We start from the raw sequence: 14,079 nt of genomic DNA, 5'->3' as shown, positions 1-14,079 counted from the left end.
GGAAGATCCCCTGGAGGAGGGCATGGCAACCCACTCCAGTATTCTTCCCTGGAGAATCCCATGGACAGAGGACCTAGCAGGCTACAGTCCATGGGGTCGCAAAGAGTCGGACACAACTGAAGAACTTAGCATGCGTGCATATGTCCATGAAGATGAAACATTCTGCGTTCTTGGTGAGGTCAAATCCTTGAGGTGGCTCTCCTGGTTGGGGGCCGTCATCTCACAGTGCTTACTGCTAAGATGCCCATTGTCCCCACTGGTGTGGACCCTTCACTCCTGGAGGTTCTACTGAGTCTATTCTACACTACAGACATGAGAAAACTTAGTGAAGCTGGAAACGTCAAGAGTAAAAGACCAGCCTCTCTAGCTATACTGTGCATCCATTTCCTCCGAGGTCTTGTCCCCTGCTTGATAAAAAAGCTTTTGTTTTGTTTTGCTGCTCGCTGGACCCAGGTCATCTGTTTCATTCCCATCTGGGGAATGAGTGAAAGTTAGCTTGGGGCCTAACTGTTATGCACACAAAGTCATCCTTCTGTCCTGCCAACAACTTCATCTCTTCAACAAAGTGAGGAGCCATGTGACTTGGCTACCTGCTTAAACAGATCAAGGGAAAAGGAAAAGGTGCAGAATAAAAATATAAACCAGAATCAGAGATGTATTTCATCTTTCAGCCATTTAAGCAGAAATTGAAGGAAGCTCAGAAAACAGAAAGCCCTCCTCCTGTAACCTTCTGTTGGGGCTTACTACTGAGGTTGAAGTCCTCTGTGATTAGAACTCTGTTAGTTAATTCCTTTGTAAGGATTCTAGCTTTTTTCAACAGTTGTCTTGGTAAATATACTCCTGGAAGGAAGCCAAGTTGATTTTTGTATGTGAAGCATCTTGATGTGAATCCCTTTATAGTAAGTTTTTTCGAACACAGTGCTAGTTCTGGGGCCAACAGGACATATCATGGAGAAGCAGAGGGAATATCAGGTTAAAAGATCACACAGTGGGGGAAGGTGTGGACAAGACCAGGGAGGCGTCCACTCTGGGTCCTCCCAGTCTCAGGCAGTGTGAGGGACCAGGCAGAGGAGAAGAGCTGAGGTGCTGCTTGTGTTATGTGCTGGTTTGTGTCACATCCTGGCAGGGGGCAGTGGGAGCCATGTGATCCAAGCACCTGTGCTTTGGGACTGCCTCCGTCACCTAACCGTGACCTTCAGATTGGGCTACACTGAATACTTGTCCAGAGTGTCTGGGGTGGACCAGACTCTGTAAATACCTCCTGGAAAAAGCATAGAATTTAAATCACGTTCTGATTTATCTAGCATTTTTGCTAAATGGAATGGTGCTGATAATTATTTAGGCCCAGGCTTTGCTTTAGGATTTTTCACTTAAATTCTCTGTTCTGCCCTAATAATGGATTTGTTGACACAACCCATATTTTCAGTATTATTTTTAGCAAACTATTCCAGTTAATGAGATTTTTAAAAACACTCTGTTCGAAGGCCAGTTGGTTCTAGTCAATTCCTCCTAATTACTGTGTTCAAGATTACCAACCTATTTAGAGCAGGAAGAATCTATAAATACTAGTTACCACTTCACTGCCTAGACTACTCATTGCTATAGTTCAGTTTTGGTCAATAAAGACAGGCTTATTGACCAGGGAATTTATCCTTTTCTTTTCAGAATTCAGATGCCAAGGCTTACACACACACACACACACACACACACACACACACACACAGTCTGTTTACACTGTGACTCACTGAGGCAAACTCTCAGAAGGATGATAACAAACTCTCACAGCAACAGTGACACACGGTAGACCTCTTAGCTCTGATGGAAGGCTCTGGGGTCAAGGGCACATGAAGAAAATGAACTTGGCTCTTTGTTGCTGCGAGAGTCTAATGACACCAAATCCAGCTGCAGTTTACCTGCCAGACTTAGTCCCCTTACCCCTTTGTGCCCTATGTTCAGGTAAGATAGTCTCTACTCTTCAGAAGCACACCGTGAACAACCTGTTAATATTTCAGGGTTACTCTGTGTTACCCTTTGTTCTAAAATAACCATTCTCATTACCTTTGCAATGCAAAATTTTCTTAATTTTGGACCTTTTTTTTTTTTTTTAATGCTAGTATGGGGCTCCTGGCTGATACTGGTTTTTTTTTTTTTTTAACTTTTCTTGGCTGTACAGCTTCTGGGATCTTAGTTTCCTGACCAGGGATTGAACCAGTGCCCCCTGCACTGGAAGCATGAAGTCTTAGCCAGGGAGATTACTTTCTGAGCCATCAGGGAAGCCCTAATTGGCTATACTTCAGTGCAAAATAAAAAGTTTAACGAAAAAAGGATGAGGGTTAGATTTCTCTTCTCTTAATGTCTAGTGAGCTCTAAAAATGGAACAACTTCCTGTTTCTATTTATTAGTGCCTGACTGCCCACAGTAGAAAAGATGGTGAAAACTTGTCTCCTTGCAGAAAGGACAGGAAAGAGCTGTAAGTTTTCATGGAAATAGAGTATCTAAAATGCTATTTTTGTCAACAAAAATATCTTCACTATATTATGTTAGTAACTTAAAATATATAAACCTAAGATATAAAGTTAGATTATGGCAATTTCTTCCCTAAACTTCTTAACCACATAATGATACTTGAGTTCCAGAAAGCAGCCTGTTTTGCAAATTTTGAAACTAAAATTAAATGTAAGTATTTGTCATAAGGAAATGATTCTAACTTCTGTACTTTAAACTATTAGAGAGGGGGCAAAATCTGATATGTGGAGCGAAGACAGGTTCCAAGGAAAGTGAAAAAGGCTAAGATAACTATACAGTCATTAAATAATTATCAATTGTTTAAGATAAAGCAATTTATGTCATCACTTCAAAATAGTTATTTCATCTATTTAAGTGTATATGGTAATAAACTATTTTATTCATCAACATCTTAGATCCATGACATAAAAACATATGAGCATAAATACAGCAATCTCTCAAATGATTTTAGAAATAAAATTTGCTCCTTAACTTGGCTGACACTTGCCCTTTTTATCTTATTCTTATTTTCACTCAATCTATTGATTTACTTATTAATAAATGGATACTACACATTACTTTAAAAGCCATCTGGCCAACTTAATATTACATAGTATATAACTGGAGTGGTAGGCATATGCAACAAGATAAGTAATCCTGCTGCTGCTGCTGCTGCTGCTAAGTCGCTTCAGTCGTGTTCGACTCTGTGCGACCCCATAGATGGCAGCCCACCAGGCTCCCCCATCCCTGGGAATCTCCAGGCAAGAACACTGGAGTGGGTTGCCATTTCCTTCTCAATGCATAAAAGTGAAAAGTGAAAGTGAAGTTGCTCAGTCGTGTCTGACTCTTCACGACCCCATGGACTGCAGCCTACCAGGCTCCTCCATCCACAGGATTTTCTAGGCAAGAGTACTGGAGTGGGGTGCCATCGCCTTCTCCTAAGACTTCTCAATTTAGGTGGTCAAGGGGCTAGCTGCATAGCTTTCTTTGAGTTTAAAGACTTCCAAACCAATGGAAAAGAGAAAAAGTGTTGATGTAGGAATCAGTAGTCCATTATCAGATAAGTTATTTTCAAGTAAATTCCTGAAAATGTGAGCAAGGAGGCCTAAAACAATCATTTAAATGTCCTTGGCATTTTTATGTATTGTCAGATAGAATGAAAGGCATCTACATATAAAAGCAATGTAACACAGACACATGTTATGGCTTAATATAAGAGATTAAATTTCTAATTAAAATTCATTTCTATTTGGATAGTCTGCACCAACAGGTTTCCTTCTCAATATTAAATAGAGCAGAAATTTTGGAAGTGACTTTGGGAGAGTATTTTCTTTTTAATTGCACATACAATTCCTTTATTACTTTGATTTCAATAGTTACTGAATTTGAGAAGCTAAAACCAACTTTTCTGCTTTTTAAGTATTTTGCTATAAATACTTCCGGTGGAGGCAGGTGGGTGGACAGAGCAAGGTATATGTTTTTACATTTGTTGTTTGGTCTCAAAAGAATTAAATTCCTTACTGTTCCAGGTTGTTTTTTTAAAACACTCTCATCATAAAATAACTTTACATAAACTTTGTCTTTTTTTTTTTTTTTTTAAACACAGTAAGAAGTTTCAGAAAACACAGACTAGCTTTGAAATGCTGGGAAACTAATGGAGTCTGAAGATCAGCTTGGCATTATGGGTGGATAGTTCGGAGCGAAAAATAAAAAATAAAGAACAGTCACTAAAGGTTGAGGCCCCCAGAAGCAGCAGTGGTGCATGATTCTGGGTGACTTTCCCATTTGGAAAGGATTGTGGGAGAAGTCTTTCCCTTCACACCCTCAGTCACGAATAGTATCTTTGAATGTTTACAAGGTCAACAAAACATCAGATCATAGCTCAAAGGACTGAGAAAGCCTCATGAAGAAACCCTTGGGAAGGTCCATGAACAGTAGGTACAATTTCCTTAGCCATGTGATTTACAAACATTGGGAATACCAGGAATGGAACGTTTTCACCAAAGCAAGTTTTTCCACCCAGTTTCATATGTACGAATTGTATGTAACTTAGGGAGGAAAAAGTACTGAAAAAGTGTATTTTTAAGCTTTCAGCATTGACCAGAATCGCCCAGAGGACTAGTTAGCTTGGGGTGGGGCCCCTTGAATTTGCACTTCTGGGAAGTGCCCTTAAGATTTGATGTCTCTGGGCCCAGACCACATTTTGAGAACCACTAATTTACACAAAGTCTATTTCACTTTTCTACTAGAGGACAGCCACCTAGATAGATTGTCATAGAGAAATCCTTAATTTTGACTATGATGTTTCTTAGAATGTGGAGTTAAGTAGTCTTTAGTGACTATGGTGGGACACAATACCAAGGAGATGCCTTGTAGTAAGTGTTGATGGTTGTAAAGATTGTCACCAAGTTGCCCTTTTACCTCTGTCAGCTCTGAGGCTGTGTTATAGTTCCTCAATTTGTAAACTATATAGATACCATTTCTCAGGAATGTAGGGTTAGATGCTTTCTCCACATTTAAATTTAGTTCTACTCTAGAAAATATTGCCATCTTCCCAACAAACTAAAATTCCTGTTTCTTAAAATCAGTATGGAAATGCCACTGTGTTGCCCTTGTTTTTCAGAGAAAAATAAGTACAGTGAGACTAATTCTCTTTTATTAGAGAGGAAGTATTTATTTTTATTGTTTTTTTTTGGGGGGGGGCGGGGAGAAGGCGATAGACTTGTAACTGTACTGAAAATAGTACAAGGAAATAAAATTGCAGAACAAAACAGTTCCATATTTAGTAGGATTCAGTTCTGGATTTTCCCCAGATATTGCAGGTCAAATGAAAGATAGAAGGAAATTCTTACAGGCCTCAGACCAGACTTGGCACTCATTATAAATCATAACCAAGGCCCGTTATGCAACAGAAGTGTTTGCAAATGACTAGGTGATTTAAGGTTAATCTGGGCAACCCACAAAGACCTCTAACCCCCAGGTTGAAGAAAACAGGCAACAACTCTTGTCATGACTTTGGGAAATGTGAACTTCTAGGATGGTTACAGTAGTTTGTATTCGGAATTTGATTTCATTTAATAAGCATTTGTTGAATGCTTTGCCAAGTACAAATTGGCACTTGCCATCTATCTACCTCTACAATGATTAAATCATGAGCCCTTGCAGCTGCTGACCTTCAACATCCCCTGAAAGGAGTTCAGGGTGGAGATTAGGAATGAGGAAACCTGTGCTCTGGGAAGAACGTGTAGAACTGGTCTTCAGATATTTTCAGATTTTATGAGCCTAATTCCTATATCTCCCCATAGCTAGAAAAGTACTAAAAGCATCATTGATGACATCTGCTCCTTGTGATTAGCAGCAAGGCTGCCCAAATGCATATGTACCCCACCTTCACAAAAATTATATGCAATACAAACCTTCACCCCTACCACTTTGGAGTAGTTCTTCAGAGCTACCTCAATTGCTGTCTGTCTCCTGGGCTACAGCTCTCATTTCCCCGAATAAAACTTAACTCACAATGCTCATGTGGTGCTTTTTCCCCCCTCCAGTCAATGGCCTCATGTGTGCAAATTAGAGATTTTTTGATATCACAAGGCTCCTGGCTACCCAGGGTTCTGTATTCGCAGTGTATTCACTCTGGTTATTTTATGCTTAAAGTTAAAACTGAAGCAACCTGGTGTGAAGAATTAATTTATGAAGGCAAGGGAGCAAGGGTTACTTTCCTGTTTCCAGGGCCAGACCTGCTGCAACTACAAGCCAAGAACTCTAGGAATAAACTGTCTTGTGGGAATCTAGATTAGTAAAGTCCAAATAAATTTCTAAATAATTCCAGATGATGGGATAGTTTAAAATCCTACTAGCCATTCAACAAACGTAGAGTATCAGTCTTGCAGGAGACCCTGCACTGGGCGCTGGAGAGCAGCAGAGAACGAAGCGGGCCTGGGTGCAGACTTTGGGGATCACACACCAGTAGGAACGCACACTTACCAGAAGCAAATCATTCACGAAAAGTGCTAACTGGAAGGCATACTCAGACATGGTTTGAAGGTGGAGAACCCTGGGAAGACCCTGAGCTGTCCCCTGATCTGCTGTCTGCTGTCGAACACCTCACCCACAAGAACAGCACTGGGTCCTGTTTGATAATTCGTACTTACTAGCAGTCTTGTTACAAATGACCTGTGGTCAGCTTTCAAGCAATTGCGGAAGAAGAGAAAAAAAGAGGTCAATTACTCTGAGAAATTCCTATAGTAGACTGCAGAAAGTAAACATAGAAAGAAATGGAAAAATCTGAGAAAATGCTGTGGCAGGTGTTTCAGCAGTTTTCCTAACTTGACCATTTTTAGTTACCTAGCCCATGTAGGAGATTTTCGGGTGCTGAAATTCCTGCTTGGTACGGCAGAAAGCGAACCTTGCGAGACTGCCACGTGGGCCCGTCACAGCTGGGACCTGGGGCCGGGCGCCGCAGATGGAGCGATCCTGCAGGAGACCCGGGAGGGCGGCCGCCGGGCCTGCATTCATGCTCCGTCCGCTGCAAATATAGCAAACGGGACAGCAACTGCTCTGCTCGCCTGCGCTCTCGCAGGTTCTCCGCCAACAGCATCTGACTTAAACGGTTCCGTACACGGTCAGCGCGACATCCCGAGCGCCCCAAATAGCTGCTCACCGGGAGGCCCACAACGGAGGCGGCCCGCACGTTCTTAAGGCCCGCAGCCGCGGACAGAGCCCTTCCGCCGGGCAGCCCTCGGTCCGCTCCCGGCGCCGCCTGCCCTGACTGACGTACAGGCGCCCACACAGCAGCGGGCACCGCAGAGCAGCTGCACCTAGCGCCCAGGTCTCGGTTCTGGGACCGGCCAGGGAGCGCTGGATAGCAGCTGCAACGCGGAAACCGGTTTCCCGGGCTTCCTCTTTCTGAAGCCGCGTCCCGGGACCCTCGAGACCTCGCGTGGTTTGGGTCTGGGGGCGGGGCGACCCGAGGGGCGGCGCCGGATGGAGCGTCCCCGGGCCTTGTTGACATCGGCGTCCTCCCGCCCGCCGCCGTCCGCGCATGCCCGGTAGCCGCCGGCTCCGAGGCCGCGGCGCTCGGGCTTCCCCCACCTGCGTCCCGGCCCCGCCCCTCCCCCCGGCGGCGGCGGCGGAGGCTGCTGCGGCGGACGTGTTGTTTTGGCGGCGGCGCTGGCTGCTGAGGAGCCAACCGAGACCCAGCGCCTCACCAGCACCGGCTGCGGCGGGCCCACCGACCGCGTCGCCACAGGTAAGGCCTCCGTCGAGGGCTGAGGGCGGGGGCGGGGCCCAAGGGTAGGGTCCGAGGGGCCGGAAGGGGAGATGGAGGCTGCAGGGGTGAGTCCCGGAGGGTGGTCGCTGGCCCGGAGGCTGAGGGGCGTGAGGGAGGTTGGGGGTCGGGTGGGTCAGGGCCCGGGAGTCGAGAAGGGGGATCGGGGGTCTGTGTCGGGATTCTGGGCCAGGCGGCTGAGGTCGAGGGGGGCCGGAGGCCGGGAGTCGGGTCCGAGCCGCTGAGGTGGTTGAGGGAGCCTGCGGGTGGAGAGAGACGGGTCCGGGGGTCTAAGGAGTCGGAAGGGTCGCGGGGGCCGGGGCTCGGGGCCGGGCTGCCGAGGGGTGTCGAGGGGGCCGGGGGTCTAAGTAATCGGAAGGGTCGCGGGGGCCGGGGTTGGGGGCCGGGGGTCGGGGCCTGGCGGCTGAAGAGGTCGAGGGGACCGGGGCGGGGGGTGGGGGTGGAGGGAGACTGGGGCCCCGGGTTCTAAGGAGTCGGAAGGATCGCGGAGGCCGGGGGTCGGGGCCGGGCTGCTGAGGGGCGTCGAGGGGGCCCGGGGTCTAAGGAGTGGGGAGGCTCGCGGGGCCCGGGGTCGCGCCCGCCGCTGGGCAGTTCCCCGCCCCCGTGACTTTGTTGTTGTCTTGGAGGAGGCGGACCTGCCCGCTGGGGCCAGAGCGGAGGGGAGGGGGTGTTGGGGCTGGAGCGGCGCAGCCTGTTCCCACTTTCGGTTTTGGGGTTGGGCGGTTACTCATGTGAAGTGCGGGCTGGTCCCTAGGGGGTTTCCAGCGCCGGCGTGGAGGGGACCCAGGAACGGGGCAGCAAGGAGGGGAGGATTGTACGAGTCCGCGGCCATCCCCCACCCCAATACTGTGCTTTCATCTGTCTTCTTTAACATTTAGAGAACCTAACTATGTTTTTTAATGTTACTTACTAGAATCATTTGGGTATGGAGGAGGTACAGTTTGTGCCAATAATTTTTTCTCCTAGTTTTTAATTTACCTTTATTACTGAAGTATTACATTCTCTTTGAAGAAAGAAATTTAGCAGCCTAACCATACAGAAAGTCTCCTCCTTCCCCTCACCACCTCACTCTCACCCATTTCCCCTCCCTCCCTTAATACCCAGAGTGTAACCAGTCTTAAAGTGTGGTGTTCAGCCATTAAGGATTTTTCATTGCTTATTAAACTTATTGTAAATCGACTATACTTCAAGCAGACAAAAACGAAAAACAAAATGGGATCATACGTAGCACATAGTTTTTATTGGTCAACAATATCACAATTATTTCTCTTTTTTTTTTACATACCTTATTCTTTCAATAAACTACAGAGCTATATATGTAAATTTAATAGCTGACCATTGTTATTATTTCTATAATCTTAGCTTTTATTTAGCTTTTAATAAAGTCTACAAAGTGATATTTTGAAACATAATAAAACTAAGAATGTCTGAGGCCAGTTGAGGATACTTACATATTAGAAAATTGAGTAATATGTTTACATAGAACTTAATGGCAGCTTGCAGGAGGCTTGGATGACTTCACAAAGCAGGTTACTGAAATAGTTTCTTTTTTGTTTTTTTTAAGAGTACTTTTCAGAGTAAACTTAAATTCCATAGGGCCAGTTGAAAGCAAATTCTGTCACTCAAAGGAAAACTGGACTGTGTATGAGGAGGAGGTAGGATAGAAGGCCAGCGGCCCACAGGTTCGTGTTTCAGGCCGGTAGGAGGTAAACTCTTAAGTGGAAGGGTGACCCTAGCTGCTTACCATTCAGCAAGATAGAAAGCTAGGAAGTTAAGTTTTATAGTTCTGTGTGCAGACGCTGGAGGCTTTGGTGATTTAATCACTGCCCTGTGCTTATTGAAAATGTACAGCATGTTCATCTTGCCCTCCAGGGAGGACAACTTAGTAAGGGAATCATATGGAACCACTTGATTCTCAGCACATGTAGCCCGCGATCATAGGCCCAGCTGTGTAGCGTTTTATTATTTGGGAAGCTGTGTTCAGAAGGAATCAGAAACATCCATGGCATTTTTAGTTATCGTGGCTGGTAATAGAAGCACTCTTTCATGTATTTCTCACAACCTAGGTGGCATGCTGTCCATTCTGTGGATTTTTAAACAGAGGCTCTCAAAGTCAACTGCTCAAAACCCTGTTACCTTTTTACTGATAGTGGCTAAATTAGACTTGGGCATGCTTCATGCTCCACACATGCTGCCAAGATCATGTGGTTTGCTCTGCCGTGCTACCCCCCATTAGTGAAAATTACCTTACAAAATCACTGATCTCAGAGTTTCCTTCTCCTTTTTGGCTTGTAAATGTTCCTTAAGAGTAGAGACATGAATATAATTGTGTGCATTGAAAAATAATCTAAAGGATAGTTAGTGTGAATCTATAGTGATATCTTTTTAGATGAGGTTTCTGATGGAGTGTTATTAAAATATTGAATACCTTGGAGTGATGCCGTTAACCGGGAAGATGGGGATTGTGTTACTTTAGTCTTTGGTTACTCTACTAGATGCCGTGCTCATTTGGGCATCATAGTAAATTGTAGCTCTTACAGATACTTCTATTCTGTTCCTTAAAGACTAGTCTCATTTCGTTTAGAATTATGAACCCAGTTACACTCTTTGTAAACTAATATGATGAAAAGAATACAAAGAGGGCCCTAAAAAGATTGATTTCCATATTTATTTTGGTCTTGTAAAACTACATTGTGACTGGCAATTTAATAGCATCTATGTCTTAATGTTATGGTTATTAATCTGTTTTGGTTTTCCGGCATGTGTGAAAACTGGATTAAAGAAATATGGCAAATACTGAGGTTAAAGTGTGATAGTTGTAATATATATGTATTTGAGAAGAAACCCACGTATAGGAAAATATTTGAGCTTTTATTCTTGGCAGTTGTTAAAGGATGTAATTAGATGCACATTTAAGTGGCTAATCTGCCATCGCTTGTCTCTTGGACGACTCATGCTGGATGTAAGTGGGTTTATAGCTGTGGGATATAAACAACAGTGCAGCACCAGCAAGATGTCTTTAGGATACACTGGTACTCCCAGCCCTAGGAGAATGGAGAGTCCAATACTGTGTGTGCATATTCTCAGAAATTAGTAAGAGAGGTCTTATGACTGGTGGGTAGTAATAAAAAGTTTTCCAGTTTAGCCTAAAAAATCCTTTCCGTGGGGGGAATGCATTCATGAGTAGCCAGAAATCAATAAACTTTTACATCCTATGAATGGTAACGGTAGCATCAGCATCACCTAGAGTTTAAAATCTAGATGGGATTTAAAAGCTAAGTATAAAACAACTCTGGAATTGCCGAAAGGACCTGTTGCCTGACAACTTTGTTTCTAAGGAGAAGTTAGTTCAGATGCAAGATCTTGAAGCCAGAATTAGAGGGGAGAAAATCTGAGAGTTGGCCCTCAGTGTAGATGGAGGGGAGTCAGCTATGTGGATGGAGGTCAAGGGAAATAAGAATGTGAAAGTTACAGTTCTGAGCTTAGAGATACTGAAAAAAAGTATGTCTGGGGGTTGAGTTGCAATAATTAACACTATGTGGTAACCTGCAGGCTCTTGTAAACCCATAATGACCACATTATCATGAGTCAGTTGAGTCTGTAATCTGAAGTGCAGTGAGCATCTGAGAACTGTGGGCTGTGAAGTACCCTGAGGCCCTTGTCTTCCCTGTTCTCCTGGCCAGCATCTCAGACTCCTGGGCCCCGTGGCCTTTGTTTTCTCACCTCACTGAGGTGCAGGCCACCTGAGAGGGCCTCCTCATCTCCCTTTGGGAGCTTTGTTTTCTCCCTTTTGGCCACCACAGGCCTCTTGTTCCCACTGTTCTTTCCCTCTTTGTGATGCCCGAGTTCTGCATAGCTTCATTTTCTTTCCAAAGCTTCAGATTTGCCTTTAACTTGGTTTCCTTGAAAAACTCTTTTAAGTGGCTGTCATTTTGTTATCTTGAATCAAATACATTCAGAGCTGAAGTGTTTTGTTTTCAGATTTAATTTTTTTTCTCCATTTACTTGTTTATATTAATCATCACGTTTTCTTAGTCATCTGGACTCAAAGGACATCTTTGATTCCTCACTTTACTTTTTTTAGAAATGATTTGTCATTTTATTGCACATTGTTCCTGATTCTCCTGTCTTGCATTTTCACGGCGGTGAAACAGTTTTAATCCCTTTGCTTTAGCTGTCGTTAACAGGAGACAACCATAATCTCCAAGTTTGTGCCATCCATCATGCATACTGCTATCAAGTTAACTGTCCTAAATGCAACCCTGATCATTTTTTTCCCTGCATGGGAACAAAGCAGAGCTCCAAATTTACTGTTTCTTCTGACAAAAGTCACTGTGCTGGCATGCTTTGTCTCATTTGGTCCTCATGATAGTTTATGTCTTTATGTCTTAGGTACTATTGTGTCTTAAGTACTTTATGTCTTAGGTACTATTGTGCCACTTTACAGGGAAAGAATTTGAGACTTCGTGAACCTGAAGGAGTTGCTAATAGGTAGAAGACCTGGAGTTTGAATTCCCAGCCTGTCTTCCAGTTCTGTGTTCTTGAAGAGTTCTGTACCTCCACCCAGTGGCTTTTGATCAACTCTGGGATACAGTCCCTGTTCTTCACCTTTGTCTTTCAAAAGTGCCTTACCTGGACCCAGCACTCCTTCTCACATTTGTTTCTTGTTTTATTCAAGCTTTTGGTTTCTTATACATTTTCATTCAGGATTTACTCCCTTTCCCATGTCTGCTTTTCAAGGAGGTGCCTGTGCAGAAAGGCTAGCTGATGGGCTGTATTTCCTTAGGGCTCCTGTTCCCTGTCTGCTAGCGAGGTCTTTTTTCATTCATATAGTTGTTAACCTCGTGATGAGAACCTTATACTCTGAATTTTGAGTACTCTAACAGTTGTAATTGGATTATAAAATGTTAGAAAGCAGAAAATGTATTGTAGACGCTTAGGAGATGTGTGTGAATGAAAATGATCTCTGGTCACCTGCCCCATTAATGGTAATTTAAGTAGTTTTTTATTTTAATTGGTAGATGACACAGTAGTTTAATGGAGTTTTTAATTTTGTGTATGTAACAAAACCGGATTTCCTTATTGTAGGCTATCAAATGAGTTAAAATTTCAGACTCATTTCTAGGTAATTGTGATAAGTAATTTGTAAAACTACTTATAAGTGTTTTTTTACATGCACATGTCTAACCTTGAATTTATCATGGTTAATGATTACCATGCAGAGGTTAAAATTTTATATTTCTCTATATTGCCTTTTGGAGAAGGAAATGGCAACCCACTCTGGTATTCTTGCCTGGAGAAATCCATGGACAGAGGAGCCTGGCGGGCTACAGTCCATGGAGTCACAAACAGTCTTACATGACTGAGCAACTAAACAACAACAACATATTGCCTTTGCATCTTGTATTACAATTTAAGTATTACATTACTGTAAGTACTATATTAATGTAAGTATTTTATTAAGTAATTTGTTTTTGCTTTGTTATATAAAAATATAATCCTTTCTGGTAGAAGTTGAGAATGTAGGCTATCTCAGTGATGGCATTGGAGTTTAATAAAAGTGTTTATAGAAGTTTATTAGAAAAGTGTTTAAATAATAAAAGTGTTATTCTCAGACTAATCAGTTTGTCAGTCTTCCAGCTCTCAACTTTATAAAGGATAAAAATAATCATAAATACTTCTCTGAAAATAAAAGTTTTAATCAAGTTTATAGTAATTGATTTTAAAAACATATAGTCACATGGGTCAAGGTATAAGTGTTATAAAAAGTTTATAGACTGAAAGTGACTCCTCTTCCACCTCACATTTTCCCTACTGAGAGGTAGTCACTTATCTTTGGAATGATATAGAAGAAGCAGTTTGTTTGTTTATAAGTATATTTGAATAAATATTTTTCTTTCAAGTTATGATAAAGTATAATGTATTGCAAATAGTTTCACTTGCATTTTTCACTCAGTGTATCTCTGATATTCCATAACAGTAGATAAAGAATGTCTTCATTCTTTAAAATTTTTTTGCAGCCTCAAAGGATCAGCTGTATGTCACTACATATATAGACTATATATATATATATATATAATCATTTATTTAACCATATTCCCTACTGATGGACATTTAGATTGTTTCACATTCTTTACTGTTACACACATCCATTGAAGCAACTGTTTGAAGGAAGAGAAATAAAAACTGGAAGATCTTTCTAGAGAAAAATAAAATTTGAAAGCTAAAATGGCTGTTTCTTGGTGGAGAATCAGATGGATGCCTTTTGAGGCTGCTGATGAAGG

General features: G+C 42.9%; 2 protein-coding genes across 11 annotated transcripts in view; one reads left to right on the top strand and one right to left on the bottom strand.

Annotated features, from left to right (window-relative positions):
- LOC104974020 (proline-rich protein 2-like) overlaps positions 1-9,967 on the bottom strand; it is a 27,345-nt gene extending 17,378 nt beyond the window's left edge. The window contains exons 1-2 of the mRNA XM_059874379.1: positions 9,932-9,967; positions 7,169-8,064 (exon numbers count right to left, since the gene is read on the bottom strand). Of these exons, the coding sequence (XP_059730362.1) occupies positions 7,169-8,064; positions 9,932-9,967 (932 nt within the window). The remainder of the gene's footprint in view (positions 1-7,168; positions 8,065-9,931) is intronic.
- Positions 7,660-14,079, top strand: part of PCMTD1 (protein-L-isoaspartate (D-aspartate) O-methyltransferase domain containing 1) — a 48,613-nt gene continuing 42,193 nt past the window's right edge. For 7 of the 10 annotated variants that reach the window (XM_059893253.1, XM_010811998.4, XM_010811996.4 and 4 more), the window contains exon 1: positions 7,660-7,756. The gene's annotated coding sequence lies outside the window, so the exon portion shown is untranslated. Of the gene's footprint in view, positions 7,757-7,802 lie in introns of those variants that run through there. The other 3 variants (NM_001081526.1, XM_025001576.2, XM_059893250.1) reach the window with 3 other exon arrangements.

Source organism: Bos taurus, chromosome 14 (assembly GCF_002263795.3).
Source record: "Bos taurus isolate L1 Dominette 01449 registration number 42190680 breed Hereford chromosome 14, ARS-UCD2.0, whole genome shotgun sequence".
NCBI lineage: Eukaryota > Metazoa > Chordata > Mammalia > Artiodactyla > Bovidae > Bos > Bos taurus.
This window is presented reverse-complemented; position numbering and strand designations above follow the sequence as displayed.